Source organism: Cervus elaphus, chromosome 12 (assembly GCF_910594005.1).
Source record: "Cervus elaphus chromosome 12, mCerEla1.1, whole genome shotgun sequence".
NCBI classification, from domain to species: domain Eukaryota; kingdom Metazoa; phylum Chordata; class Mammalia; order Artiodactyla; family Cervidae; genus Cervus; species Cervus elaphus.
In genome coordinates, this window is record NC_057826.1 from 29,130,448 (window position 1) to 29,144,485 (window position 14,038).

The following is a 14,038-nucleotide window of genomic DNA, read 5'->3' on the forward strand; positions in this document are numbered from 1 at the left end:
AAAGTGAAAAATACACATCTTGCTTAAAGATTATAGCTTATCCTATAAAATGTTTTTCTTTATCTCTGTAGTAGGTTCATGAATGAAAGGTTCATATTAAATAAATCAGATATTTAAAACAGTAGAGATATTTGACTAAATAATATGATGAATTAAATTTATATAAATGCTTGTAGTTTATATTAGTTAAGGGAAATACTCTTCTTTGGCTGGGAAAAATAAATATTAACAGTAAAATATTAACTGCAAAGCCAGTTGATTATTAAAAAGACACTTTCACAGTGCCAATCAATGAGACTTTACTAAACTAACCACTAAAGCAGCAGTCTGGGGAAGGTCAATTAGCAGTAAGTTTCTCCAATGCTTGCTCCCACTAGTACAGAATTAATAAAACATGTTTACGTATTGCCTTGAGCAAACCTGAAGAATACTGCCAGTGCAATCTGAACTATAATTACATATTCATAATACCCTCCTTACTGAGAAATTCTCATTTATTCTTCATCTACTTCCCAAGTTTAACTAACTTTAGGAAAAATTCCAGTAAAAATTACCTAAAATCTCATGGCAATGTACTTTCAATTTTATCCTTTTTCCAATTACACATGACACAAATGTAGTTCTTTGAAGACACAATGGCCCCCAAGACTTTATGCCACATACTCCCAAAATTATATACCTAGAATTATTTTAAAAGTGTCTACATCCATAGTTTTGCACCAACTAATGTGAAGCTACAAAATGCAGTATTCTTAACTTCATCATGTCATACAGATTTCAAAACAGATATAAGAAGTGGAGATAAGGTAGTTAATTAATTCTCTATTTCCTCTAGAGAAACTGAACTTGTCTCCTCTATAAGATAACATAATATAAAATGGAAAATTTGTTGTAACAGTAAAAGAGAGGAATAGAAGTTAAGAGTTTTATGGGAAGGAAGAGAGCCCATTGTAAAGGGATACCTTAGGCTTAGTAGATATAATCTTCTAACCAAGAAACAAAGATATGGACAAACCTTAGAAGAGATGTGTTACTACTATACCTTAAGTCAACTAAAGTTTATACTCCTTGTACCTTAAGAATAGTACCTCTAAGACGGATGAAACTGGAGCCCATTACACAGAGTGAAGAAAGCCAGAAAGATAAAGATCATTACAGCATACTAACACATATATATGGAATTTAGAAAGATGGTAATGATAACCCTATACGCAAAACAGAAAAAGAGACACAGATGTACAGAACAGACTTTTGGACTCTGTGGGAGAAGGCGAGGGTGGGATATTTCGAGAGAACAGCATGTATATTATCTATAGGGAAACAGATCACCAGCCCAAGTGGGATGCATGAGACAAGTGCTCGGGCCTGGTGCACTGGGAAGACCCAGAGGAATCGGGTGGAGGGAGGTGGGAGGGGGGATCGGGATGGGTAACACATGTAACTCCATGGTTGATTCATATCAATGTATGACAAAACCCACTGCAATGTCGTGAAGTAATTAGCCTCCAACTAATAAAAATAAATGAAAAAAAAAAAAGATGGTAATGATAACCCTATATGCAGGACAGAAAAAGAGACACAGATGTATAGAACAGACTTTTGGACTCTGTGGGAGAAGACGAGGGTGGGATGATCTGAGAGAATAGCATTGAAACAAGTATACTATCAAGGGTGAAACAGATCACCAGCCCAGGTTGGATGCATGAGACAAGTGCTCAGGGCTGGTGCACTGGGAAGACCCAGAGGGATGGGTTGGGGAGGGAGGTGGGAGGGGGGATCAGGATGGGGAACACATGTAAATCCATGGCTAATTCATGTCAATGTATGGCAAAAACCACTACAATACTGTAAAGTAATTAGCCTCCAACTAATAAAAATAAATGGGAAAAAAAATGAAAAAAAAAAAGAATAGTACCTCTGTAGATACCAAATTATTCTTTGAAAAGTCACTTCACTGAGCAACTTCTTCAATTTCTTTCCAAGTCTTTCTGAAAATCAGATTACATTTTAGATCTAGAGTAATTATTAAAAAAGAAGAAAGCATATGGCTTCAAATAATAATTCCAGAAAAGAAAATGAACTAGTAAAATAAGAAGTCAATTTAGGATTTATTTTGGCAAATGTTAAGTATGAAGTCATAGCATGTCACCAAAGAGACCACCTGAGCTAATTAATCCTGGTTCCCAAAATGAAATTGTCTGTATAGAATTCAATCCATTTCTTAAGATAAAAGTCTGGAGAGAAGGCAGGTGTGAGACACCTTTTATTCTGGTAGATACTTTTACATCAAGAAAAAGTCAATGATTCTTTAGGAATTCTGACATCACTATTGATGATCTAGAAATTTCTCCACCAGTTAGCCACAGAAAGCTGAAATTTATAGTCAATCTTGAAATACATACAAACTGGTAATCTAAACAGTTTGTTGTTTTTTTTTTTTTTTTTTTTTTGCTTTTTTTTTTTTAATTTGTACCATTGCTTTTTTTTTCCCCATTTATTTTTATAAGTTGGAGGCTAATTACTTTACAATATTGTAGCGGTTTTTGCCATACATTGACATGAATCAGCCATGGATTTACATGTATTCCCCATCCCGATCCCCCCTCCCACCTCCCTCCCCAGTTTGTCTTCTTGACTGTTGTGGATACAGAATATATTGCACAGTCTGTTGAGAGAGACGAAAATATACTTCTAGAAGCCTGGAACTAACTATATTCTAAATAGTCAGTAATAACTGAAAGTCCCCCAACCACTAAAACAAAATAAAATCATGATCCTGTATCCTTTATTTAGACTCAAATAAAATTTTAGGTAGGAAAAACCCTCCAGCACTCCAGGTCTCAACAGATCACAGCTAGAAGAATTTGAAGCCTATGATACATGGATGATAACTTCAGGCACAAAACTGAGATCAAACTACAGACTTGATACTCAGCTCTCTACATTAATGGCCTGACAGAAGAAGGGACATAAATATTTCTGGCCATCAGTTTTGTTTATCTCAAGTCTCTACTGTTTTGTTGCATAGACTATCCAACATTCAAACAAAATTACAATAAACACAAGAGAGCAAGAAAAACAAATCTATTATTAAGGCATAAAATAATCAACAGAACTGAACCCAGACATGCTGAAACTATCAAAGAGGCACTTCAAAATAACACGATTAATAAGCTGAAGGAACTAGTGGAAAAAGTGGGTAATATGTACAAATAGGAAATTTCAACAAAAAGATGGAGATTACAAAGGGGAGTGAAATGGAAATGCTAGAAATGAAAAATGCAATATCAGAAAGAATACCTTTGATGAGCTTATCAGCAAGAAGGGCACAGAAGAAGAATAAGTAAACTGTGAGGATAGGACAAGAAGAATTATCCAAACTTCCAAAACACAAACTCAAGAAAAGACTGAAAAAACACAAAATAGAGCATTCAAGACTGTAAAACAACATCAGAAGGTTTTACATATGTGAAATCAGAGTCTCAAAATGAAAATACAGAGAAAATGGGGCCAATTATTTAATACTTTCATTATCACAAACTCAATGGGGGTTTTAGGCTTCGTTTTACTTCTCTACACTTTATGCTTGGAGGTTACAGGACTTTTAAGAGACTATAAAACTAAAGAAAATAGTGTATAAGTAAATTATCTATCATTCTAACAGTAATTTCAACTAGGAGCCTCCATGTTCATATGCAAAATACAATGCGTTATGTTCAACATTGCAGTTGTGGTTTTGAAGATGCGTGTAGGTTTTACCATTTGTTTCATCTATCTTCTTTTTGTTGTTGGGGCCCTCTTCTAAACTACATTTTTTTTTTTTACTTCATTTCACTGTATTCATTATTTTCTTTTCATATCTTTTAAGCTATTTTATTTTATTAAGAAATAACTCTTTCTAGATTATTCAATAGTTCAGATTGAGACAGCAGATCAAGATCCAATGTGCTCCATTCAACAAAGTTTGTACCTATACTTTCCAATTACACAAATACCCATTTGTTCCCCCCCAAGACAGAATATGATTATCTACATGGCTCACAAAAGTCATAACCCCAAGTTCATTTCCAAAATGGATGCACATACTACAGCTTCTGAGCCATTAGGTCAGTCCTATATCATACCCTTTGACAAAACATATTTTATAGCTCATTTCTCATAAATATAACTTCACTGTACACAACTGATAGTAAATCTGCTCTTTATCATGGCAAGGAGTTCAACTCTATTTTCATGGTTTACTGCTGACTATTAATAAACAAAGCCCCTATTTCTGAAAAATACAAAGTGAGCAAAAATGAAGAGCTACTTCAGTATGTCTGCCAATGACAACCTTAAAAGGGAACTAGTACAATTCAATTTCAAAAGACCTAATAAAGACAGTAGGAAAAAGTAACATATTAACCTAGTATTAAGCACCATTCATTTCTTACAAAAGAGTAAAGTTCTATAAACTCAAAATCTAACAATGTTAAAGTGTCAGTTAAAAACAGAAACAACAAAGCCCTAAACATCAGCTCCTCAATGAAAAGTTCTTCTAGACACTTACCCAAGTCTTCCTAGCATCTCAAACTCAGGAACCTGTGGTCCACATGTCTCTATCTGCAGTGGTTGGTATTCATACAGAGCTTCTTCAAGTTTTTGAATGGGTGCTAATGAAATATGCTGACCCTATTAGAAAAATGAAAGAAATAATACTTGTAAATATTACTTTCATATTACTACTTATTTGCAGTTTTTAAAGATGAGCTAAATTTCCTCACGTTAAAAATATTACCTATTTTTCATTACATTACTGAAATCCGCATTATATAATTAACATACAGTGACAAATAATTTAAAGGATGAAAACCAAATCCATCATTAAATTCAAATTTAGCCTTAAAGAGTAGTTGTTCAATGTCAATGGTGAAAGTGAAAAGTGTTAGTCGCTCAGTCATGTCTAACTCTGCGATCACATGGGACTATAGCCTGCCAAGCTCCTGCATCTATAGGATTTTCCAGGCAAGGATATTGGAATGGGTGGCCATTTCCTTCTCCGGAGGATCTTCTAGACCCAGGGATCGAACCTGGGTCTCCTGCACTGCAGGCATATTCTTTACCATCTGAGTCACCAGGGAAGCCCAATGTCAATTGCAGAATTCACCAAATATATAAGCATAATCTATTCTCACATTTTCCTATTACAATTTTGATAATTTGTGCTTTCTTGAAAGTCTCAGGGAGCACAGTAATGAAATTATTATATGCAAAGTTTTGTCACAGAAATGTCTATCCTGAGTCTATAATGGAATTAAACTTATCAAATGTGTGTATTTGATGTCTACTTACACACACACACACACACACACACAATGAGAAAAGTTTATGCTAAAAAGTAAGTTGGATAAAATATCCACATATTTTTCTGAAAAGAACTACTGGAAAACTAAAATTAAAAGACCATATTTGAAGAAAAAAAAAAAGACCATATTTGATTAAAAATATACAAAATAAAATGCCCCTCAGCTACATAGCACCATTACATTGAGATTTCCATATTTATAATCTGAGCATAGAATTCTAATTTTTGAATATGCGTATTTTTTTTACAGCCCATGGTTTCTGATTCTAACTATAGTTCTGTTACTTTTCTTGGTATAGTCCTCATCAGTTTCTATGTCCTAACTTTCTAATAAAAACTAGTTCTTACAGTTATTAGTTCCAATATTTTCTAGTTTTTAATTTATTTCTCTTATTGCCTCCCTTAGTTTCCTTTTCTTTTTCCCCTATATTACTAAATTGGATACATAAATTGGATACATTACTAAATTGTTTTCTCTTTTATTTAAAGGAGGAAGGAAAAAAGGTAAATACCATGACTTAAAAGTGCAGCTGAGGCAGTGACGAACGACACACTGACGACATCTGCGTGTTACTCGGGGTTTTTCTCAACAACCTTAATGCCCTGTAACATTATCTTAGCTGGTTTAACGCAATATTAATAGCTTCTCTGACACTGGGACCTCAAAAGTCCATCACCAAATTTGGGGAAAGGACTTGAAAAAACATTTCTCCAGAGATACACAAATGGCCAATAAGCACAAGGAAAGATGACGAACATCACTAGTCATTAGGAAAATCCAAATCAAAACTATAATGATATACGGCCATCCCTCAGTATCTCTGGGGGTGGAGGGAAGGTCTGGTTCCAAGATCCAAATACCAAAATTCACAGAAGCTCGTCTCTTATATAAAATGGCATACTAGTACAGTCAGCCCACTCCATCCCCAGATTCCTCATCCCTGGGTTCTTTGTCCACAAACTGACCAAACCCAGATGGAATTTCATGGTTGGTTGAATCCATGGATGTGGAACCCACAAATACAGAGGGCCCCACTATAGCACTTAACACCCACAGCTATTTAGGATGCCTATTATCCAGAACAAAAACAAAAAACACATAAAATAACAAGCATTGGCAAGGATGTGGAGAAATTGGAACACATGTGCATTGCTAATGGGAATGTAAGACAGTGCAATTAATACAGAAAACAGACAGCAATTCCTCAAAAGATTAAATATAAAATTACCACATGAGCCAGGCTTTCCTGGTGACTCAGACGGCAAAGAATCCACCTACAAAGCAGGAGACCCAGGTTCAATCCCTGGGTTGGGAAGATCTCCTGGGGAAGGCACTGGCTACCGACTCCAGTATTTCTACCTGGAGAAATCCCCAGAGAAACAGACAGGCTACAGTCATGGGGTCGCAAAGAGTCGGACACAACTGAGCAACTAACACTTGCACCTGCACTACCATATGAGCTAACAACTCCACTTCTTGGTTATACCCAAAAGGAAAGAAAGCAAGAACTTAAACAGTCGTGCTCATAGCAGCATTATTCACAATAGCCAAAAGATAAAAGTAACCCATGTTTCCATCAATTAATTAATTAATAGGGTATACAACATTATGGAATATTTTGTTGCTGTTCAGTCACTAAGTCGTGTCCGACTCTTTGTGACCCTATGGAATGCCACACCAGACTTCCCTGTGTTTCACTATCTCCCAGAGTTTGCTCAAATTTATGAGCATGGAGTCAGTGAGCTATCTAACCATCTCACCCTCTGCTGCCTTCTTCTCCTTTTGCCTTCAATCTTTCCCAGCATCAGGGTCTTTTCTAATGAGTCGGCTCTTCACATCAGGTGGTCAAAGTATTGGAGTTTCAGCTTCAGCATCAGTCCTTCCAAGGAAAAGTCAGGACTGGTTTCTTTTAGAATTGACTGGTTTGATCTCCTTGCTGCCCAACGGACTCTCAAGAGTCTTCTCTAACACCACAGTTCAAAAGCATCAATTCTTCCGTGCATAGCCTTCTTCATGGCCCAACTCTCACATCCGTACATGACTACTGGAAAAACCATTAAGTCTGACTATATGGACTTTTGTTGATAAAGTGATGTCTTTGATTTTTAGTATGTGTCTAAGTTTGTCATAGTTTTTCTTCCAAGGAGCAAGTGTCTTTTAATTTCATGGCTTCAGTCATCGTTCACAGTGATTTTGGAGCCCAAGAAAAGAAAATCTGTCACTGCTTCCACTTTTCCCCCTTCTATTTACCATGAAGTGACGGGACTGGATGCCATGATCTTAGTTTTTTGAATGTTGAGCACTTAAGTCAGTTTTCTGACTCTACTCTTTCACCCCTCATTGAAGCTCTTTAGTTCCTCTTTACTTTCTGTCATTAGAGGTATCATTTGCATATATAAAGTTGTTGATATTTCTTCCAACAATCTTGATTCCAGTCTGTGATTCATCCAGCCTGGCACTTCCCATGATGTAACTGTAAATAAGTTAAATAAACAGGGTGACAATATACAGCCTTGTTGGACCCTTTTCCCAATTTTGAACCAGTCAGTTGTTCCATATAAGATTCTAACTGTTGCTTCTTGACCCGCATACAAGTTTCTCAGGAGACACGTAAGGTGGCCTGGTATTTCCATCTCTAAGAATTTTCCACAGCTTGCTGTGATCCACACAGTCAATGCTTTCGCATAGTCAATGAAGCAGAAGCAGATTTTTTCTGGAATTCCCTTGCTTTCTCAATGATCTTACAAATGGCAATTTAATATCTGGTCCTTATGCTTTTTCTAAATCCAGCTTGAATAATGGAATATTATTCAGTCGTAAAAAGAAAAGAAATTTGATATGTGCTAAAACACTGATGAACCGTGAAGACATTATGCTAAGTAAATGAAATAAGCCAGTCACAAAAAGGACAAATATTGTATGATTCCAATTATATGAGGTTCTTAGAGTAGTCAAATTATAGAGACACAAAGCAGAATGATGACTGCCAGAGACTGTGGGGAGGCAAGGGATGAGTTAGCATTGAAATGAGCTAGTATTGAAATGAGTAGAGTTTCAAGGGGAGAAGATAAAATCTTGGAGATGAATGGTGGTGATGGGTGCACACTGTGAATGCCCTTCAAAATGGTAGTAAAATTTATGTTATGTACATTTTACCATAATTTTAAAAAATGGGTTTTAGATATTTGATTTGCTCATTTATGTGGCTGCAATAATACACATTAAAAAAGAAGATAAAAGTGAGATATAGGAAAACACCATTAACATTATTTTAACCCTGAACCTCCATATGTTTCACAGCCTTTCTAAATAAACTTGAAACTGTCGAGCTACATCTTGTATAACCTCTCAGTACTCCAATTTCTGAACAACAAATCTGAGTACAGAGTATTACATAGGTTAAAAAGGGGTCTGCCTAAGCAAGACATTTTGAGTGGCACTGTGACATCTCTATTTCAAAGTGTCTTCTTAGTAAGTTACCAAGTACTGTATTCTCCCACCACATGATACAGAAGTCCAGTATTCCTGTCACAGTTTTGGGTTAAAAAAAAAGAAGAAGAGAACAAGTAAAAGAAAAGACTATAAGAATTTTAAAAGGTCACCTATTATAGCTATCCCATAATACAGTAATCTAGATTACATTGATTACTCCATTTTCACATTGTAAATTAGGAAGCAAGGCCCAGGAAAGATGATACAAAATGGATAATTCCCAGAGCCGGAATACTTCTCAGGGAAGGCAATATTCAAAAAAAGAGAGACTCTCTTAAGTCATTAAACTGGTAGTCAACATATTAAAAGTAGTCATTCTCTAACAGTAATGATACCCAAGTTACTTACGTTATTATGTCATATAATCCAGTCTTTTCTGCAAGTTTGTGGGTACATAAAAGTTCATATAATACTTAACAATATTAACTCAGTGCCAGACAACAGTCTAAAGGCTTTCAATGCATTATTTCATTAATATTCACAATAGCTTTATGAGATAAATAGTATCATCTCTACTTTATAGACAAGGATAGGAGTTTAGATATGTGACTTCGCAAGGTCACACTTGTGAAGTTAATGGCAGGTTGAGGATTAGAAGCAAAGGGTGTCAGATTCTAAAGCCTGTGTTCTTTTCCCATAATTTTTTTATTTTATGGATAAAGAAACTAAGACTCCTAAAAATGTAAATTTCTCCTAAGGTCACAGAGAGTTCCTAATTCCTGTCCAGTGTGGGATCTACCATACCACACTGTCTTTCAATATCCTATTTTTAGACAATAAGATCACAGTTGCTCAATTTAAGCCTGATATAGTAAGTCCTAGATTTCTATACAAATTCTATTAATTTAGATATGGTCAAAATGTCATAGGTCCAAACAGAAAAAAATGTATTATGGCAGTTAGAAAGAAAGAAACATTATTTAGTGATAATTCTATTTATCTTGAGAATGAGAAAGTTCACAAATGATACTCAATCTAGTCCCGTAACATTCAATCTTTCCCCCCAAAACTGGTGTGTTATAGATGCCAAATTTCTCAAATTTAAAAGCGAAAAAGAGCTTACAGGACAAATCACTGACATAATTAAGCTTAAAGAAAATCATCAAGAGATCAGATATCTCAATATGAGGAAAATGTTAGGGGCTTTTAAGTGACTAGTGGCAAAGTGTTTAAAAGTTTCTGGATGCAAAGTGATATTCCTACCAAAACAGTAAGTGTGATATTATTCTAAATTATCAGGAAAAGATGGATTCAGATTAAAGAAGTCACACTGTATGATTCAGTAGTGATATTTAACATCTGAACTAAATCTAACGTGGCACCAAATGATATGGTATGAACTTAAGGACTACAGAAAATTAAAAGAGGAAGAATCGATGAAAGGTAGAAAACTGAAACAGTGCAACTTGTGGGAGGCCTCTGAGGACAGGCAAAGTCTACAAGAGCAAGGCAATGAAGAAGACAGCAATATTACTAGACTGATATTTTGTGTCTTGAGACAATATTTAATAAACAGGAGCAGAGAATGGATATATGGGGATGTGGGGGTGGAAAGAAACTGAATCAGTATGTTAAAGCCTAAATTACAACCAGAAAATACTCCAAGACTAATTTGAACTCACATGGTTAAATATTAGACCTTTCAAAACAATGTCAAAACACATCTTGTCTCCATCAAATTACCAAATAAATGATAAAATAATAATGCTCAATATGACAAGACAATGTGGAGAAAGATGTTCTCATACGCTGCTGATAGAAGCACAATTCCAATAATGGAATTGCTTTCTTCATGAAAAACAATTTAGTAAACCTTTAAAGTATTCATATAGTTTAACTCAATAATCCCACTTGTAAGAAAAAAAAAAAAACAGAAAACACTAATCAAATCATCCATCACAGTTTACATTATAATTGTGAAAAACCAAAAGGAACATAAATGTTTAGGACTATTGGGAAAATTAAGTAAACATGAGTTCAATTATAATAGCATGTATGTCATTTAAAATTATGTTCAAAGAGAAAATTAATAAAATACTAGGTACATAATAAGGATATCCAAACTATTTTTTAAATTTGCATAAGAAAAAACTATAATGAAAAACACCAAAATTTTCCCTGTAGTAATCTCTAGGTGATAAGATTATGTGGACTATTTATATTTTTACCTCTATGCAGTATTTTCTAAATTCACCAAAATGGGTAAACTTTACATTTATAACCATAAAAAGTATAAAAAACAATATATATGGGACCATATTGAGCAACAGCATAGGGAAACAATTCATACCAAATGACAACTGGCTTGATCTGTTCAGTAAGTCACAGCATGAGAAAGAAAATCAAGAAATGCAGCACGAGATATGAGCTGTTCTAGATTTTTTTTAAAATTAAAAAGTTTAATAAATATAACAATAGTCATTAGCTCAGTAACAATTAAGGAAGGAAAAAAGTCATGAGACATTTGAGGGACAGTGGATAAAATTTCAATATGGTCTGGGTATAAGAATACATTGGAGACATTTTATTAATTTTGTTTGGTATGATTATGGCATTATGGCTATGTATAAGGATGTCCTATATCAGTGCAGGTCAGAGGGAGATGCAGACTAAGCAATTTAAAGGTAAAATTTTACAATCTGCAATTTACTTCCAAATCATTCTGAAAAAATATATATGAAGCAAATTAAAGATGACTGAATCTAGACATTAGGCATATGAGTTTCACTGTATGATTTTTCTACTTTTTATTTTGGAAATTTTTCATTATAAATAGATTTAAAACATATGGAATCTTTTTAGTTTAAAAAGGAAAATAGCTATGCATTTATAGCGGAGGAAAATAAAATAGTGCCAAAGAAAGAAGAGCCTAGAATCAAGTAGGTCAGGTTTGTAGCTATTTTCATAACTAGGTTTGAAGATCTGAGTACTGACTGAGAGGAAGAGGGGGAAAAAAGTTATAATTAAAACTGCAAGACTTGGTAGCAACCTGAAATAGCTCAGCTGAATATTAAATGAAAAAACCAGACAAATCTGAAGACTAATTGAAACAGGATAATTGGGAAAGATAAGGATTGAGAAAATTTTTAAAATAAAAAACACAGACTTTGGGCAAAGTATTTGCAAATGACATGCCTTATAGAAAATTTGTATCTAGTATATACGTAAAGGACTCTTAAAACTGAAAAATTCTTTAAAAAAACAAAACCTCCAATTTAAAAATGGGTAAAGATTTTAATAGACATTTCACCAAAGAAGATACACCAAGGGCTAATAAGTACATGAAATGATGCTCAACAGCAGTAATCTTTAGAAAAGTGCAAATTAAAACAACAATGAAGTACTACTTCACACCGCCCACAATGGCTATAATCAAAGTGTCACTGAGGATATAGAGAAAGTAGAACCCTTAAACACTGCTAATGAGAGTGCACAATGGTGTGACCACTCTGAAATTAGTTTGGCAGTTTTTCATAAATTTACTATACAACTTGATAATTCCACTTAAAGAGGAATGTATGATCAAAGACTTTTATAAGAATGTTCATAGCAGCATTATTCATGGTAGCCAAATAGTGGAAACAATCTAAATGTCCACCAACTGGTGAATGGATAAGCAAAATGAAGTATAGTTATACAAAACAAGTATGAAGTCATTCATTTAATATTCATACACTGAATACTATTTAGCAAAAAAAGGTAATAATATATTGATACATGTAACATATGAACTTCAAAAATATTATAAACAAAAAAAGAAGCCAGGCAAAAGACTACATATTGCTCGATTCCATTTGTAAGTAATGTTCAGAAAAGGTAAAACTATAGATAGTAACATTAATTGCTAGGGTTTAGGAATGTGAATGTAAAGTGACTACTCAAAAATACAAAAATGACTGAATCATACATTTTAAATCAGCAATTTTTTATAGTAAGTAAACTATAACTCAATAAATGTTTACAAAATAAAGAGTTTAAGATGGTGGTTCAAAAAATTCAATATTGTTGACTATGAAATTTACATGTAGACATTTTCAGTAAAAGCAGCTAAAAACATAAACAAAAGAGAAATTTTGCTATTACCACCAACAAAATGATGGTCAAAGTCATAAGAATAAATAAAAATTGGGGGAGACAAATGTATAAAGTATGAGATCCTAGTAATGAGTCCTGAAAAACACCCACATTAAGTAATTCAAGTAGCTTTTGTTGACTTTCAAAACTATTAACACAAAACCCAGGCCTTTTCAATTTCTGTTGCAGTTGCCATATAAATAATAAATAAATGAGGCTGAGGGTAAAAATGTAGTGTGAAGAGGCACAGCAAGTCATGCAAACTTAGATAAGATCCACATACTCAGGTGGGAAACTGCAGGCAAACTGTACATTCAAAAGCATAATTAATGTTTTACTCCCCCAAATGTAACAAAATAGAGCCCCTGTTTCTCTCCTAAGATATACCTTAAAGCACCAGATTATATTTCAATAATTTTCTAGTCACACATTTAAGCATTTGTAGAAAAGTGAAGAAAGTGAAGTCGCTGAGTCGTTTCCAACTCTTTGCGACTCCATGGTCTGTAGCCTACTGGACTCCTCCGTCCACAGGATTTTGTATTGGAGTGGGTTGTCATTTCCTTCTCCAGGGGATCTTCCTGACCCAGGGATCAAACCCAGGTCTCCCGCATGGCAGGCAGACACTTTACTGTCTAAGCCATACAACTCCCTTAAAAAGACTTTCCAAAATTCAGCTCATTTCCATATAGAAAAACATAAAAACATTTGAAGAACAATGCAAATGACAAAGATAATTATACATGGCTGTAATCTTAAGTAATAATTTGAAATATATCTTTAACTTGTCTTACTCAGCAAGCTTCACATTTACTATAAAAAAGTTTACAATTTACTGAGATTGATCTGTTGATTGAGATTCATGGTAAATAGGTGGGGAAAAAATGGAAACAGTGACAGACTTTATTTTGGGGGGCTTCAAAATCACTGCAAATGGTGCAGCCATGAAATTAAAAGACACTTGCTCCTTGGAAGAAAATCTATGACAAAGCTAGGCGGCATATTAAAAAGCAGAGACATTACCTTGCCAACAAAGGTTCATCTAGTCAAAGCTATGGGTTTTTCCAGTAGTCACGTATGGATGTGAGAGCTGGGACTATAAAGAAAGCAGAGCCCCAAAGAATCGATGC

General features: G+C 34.4%; 1 protein-coding gene across 5 annotated transcripts in view; it reads right to left on the reverse strand.

Annotated features, from left to right (window-relative positions):
- Nucleotides 1-14,038, reverse strand: part of MNAT1 (MNAT1 component of CDK activating kinase) — a 199,053-nt gene that overhangs the window by 79,368 nt on the left and 105,647 nt on the right. For 4 of the 5 annotated variants that reach the window (XR_006344084.1, XR_006344085.1, XM_043920671.1 and 1 more), the window contains one exon: nt 4,550-4,671. The exons of the other annotated variant lie outside the window; for it this stretch is intronic. Coding sequence is in view for 2 of the 4 variants with exons in the window: in XM_043920671.1 (XP_043776606.1) it covers nt 4,550-4,671 (122 nt within the window). In the remaining 2 variants the exon portion in view is untranslated. The remainder of the gene's footprint in view (nt 1-4,549; nt 4,672-14,038) is intronic. 5 annotated transcript variants of the gene reach the window in all.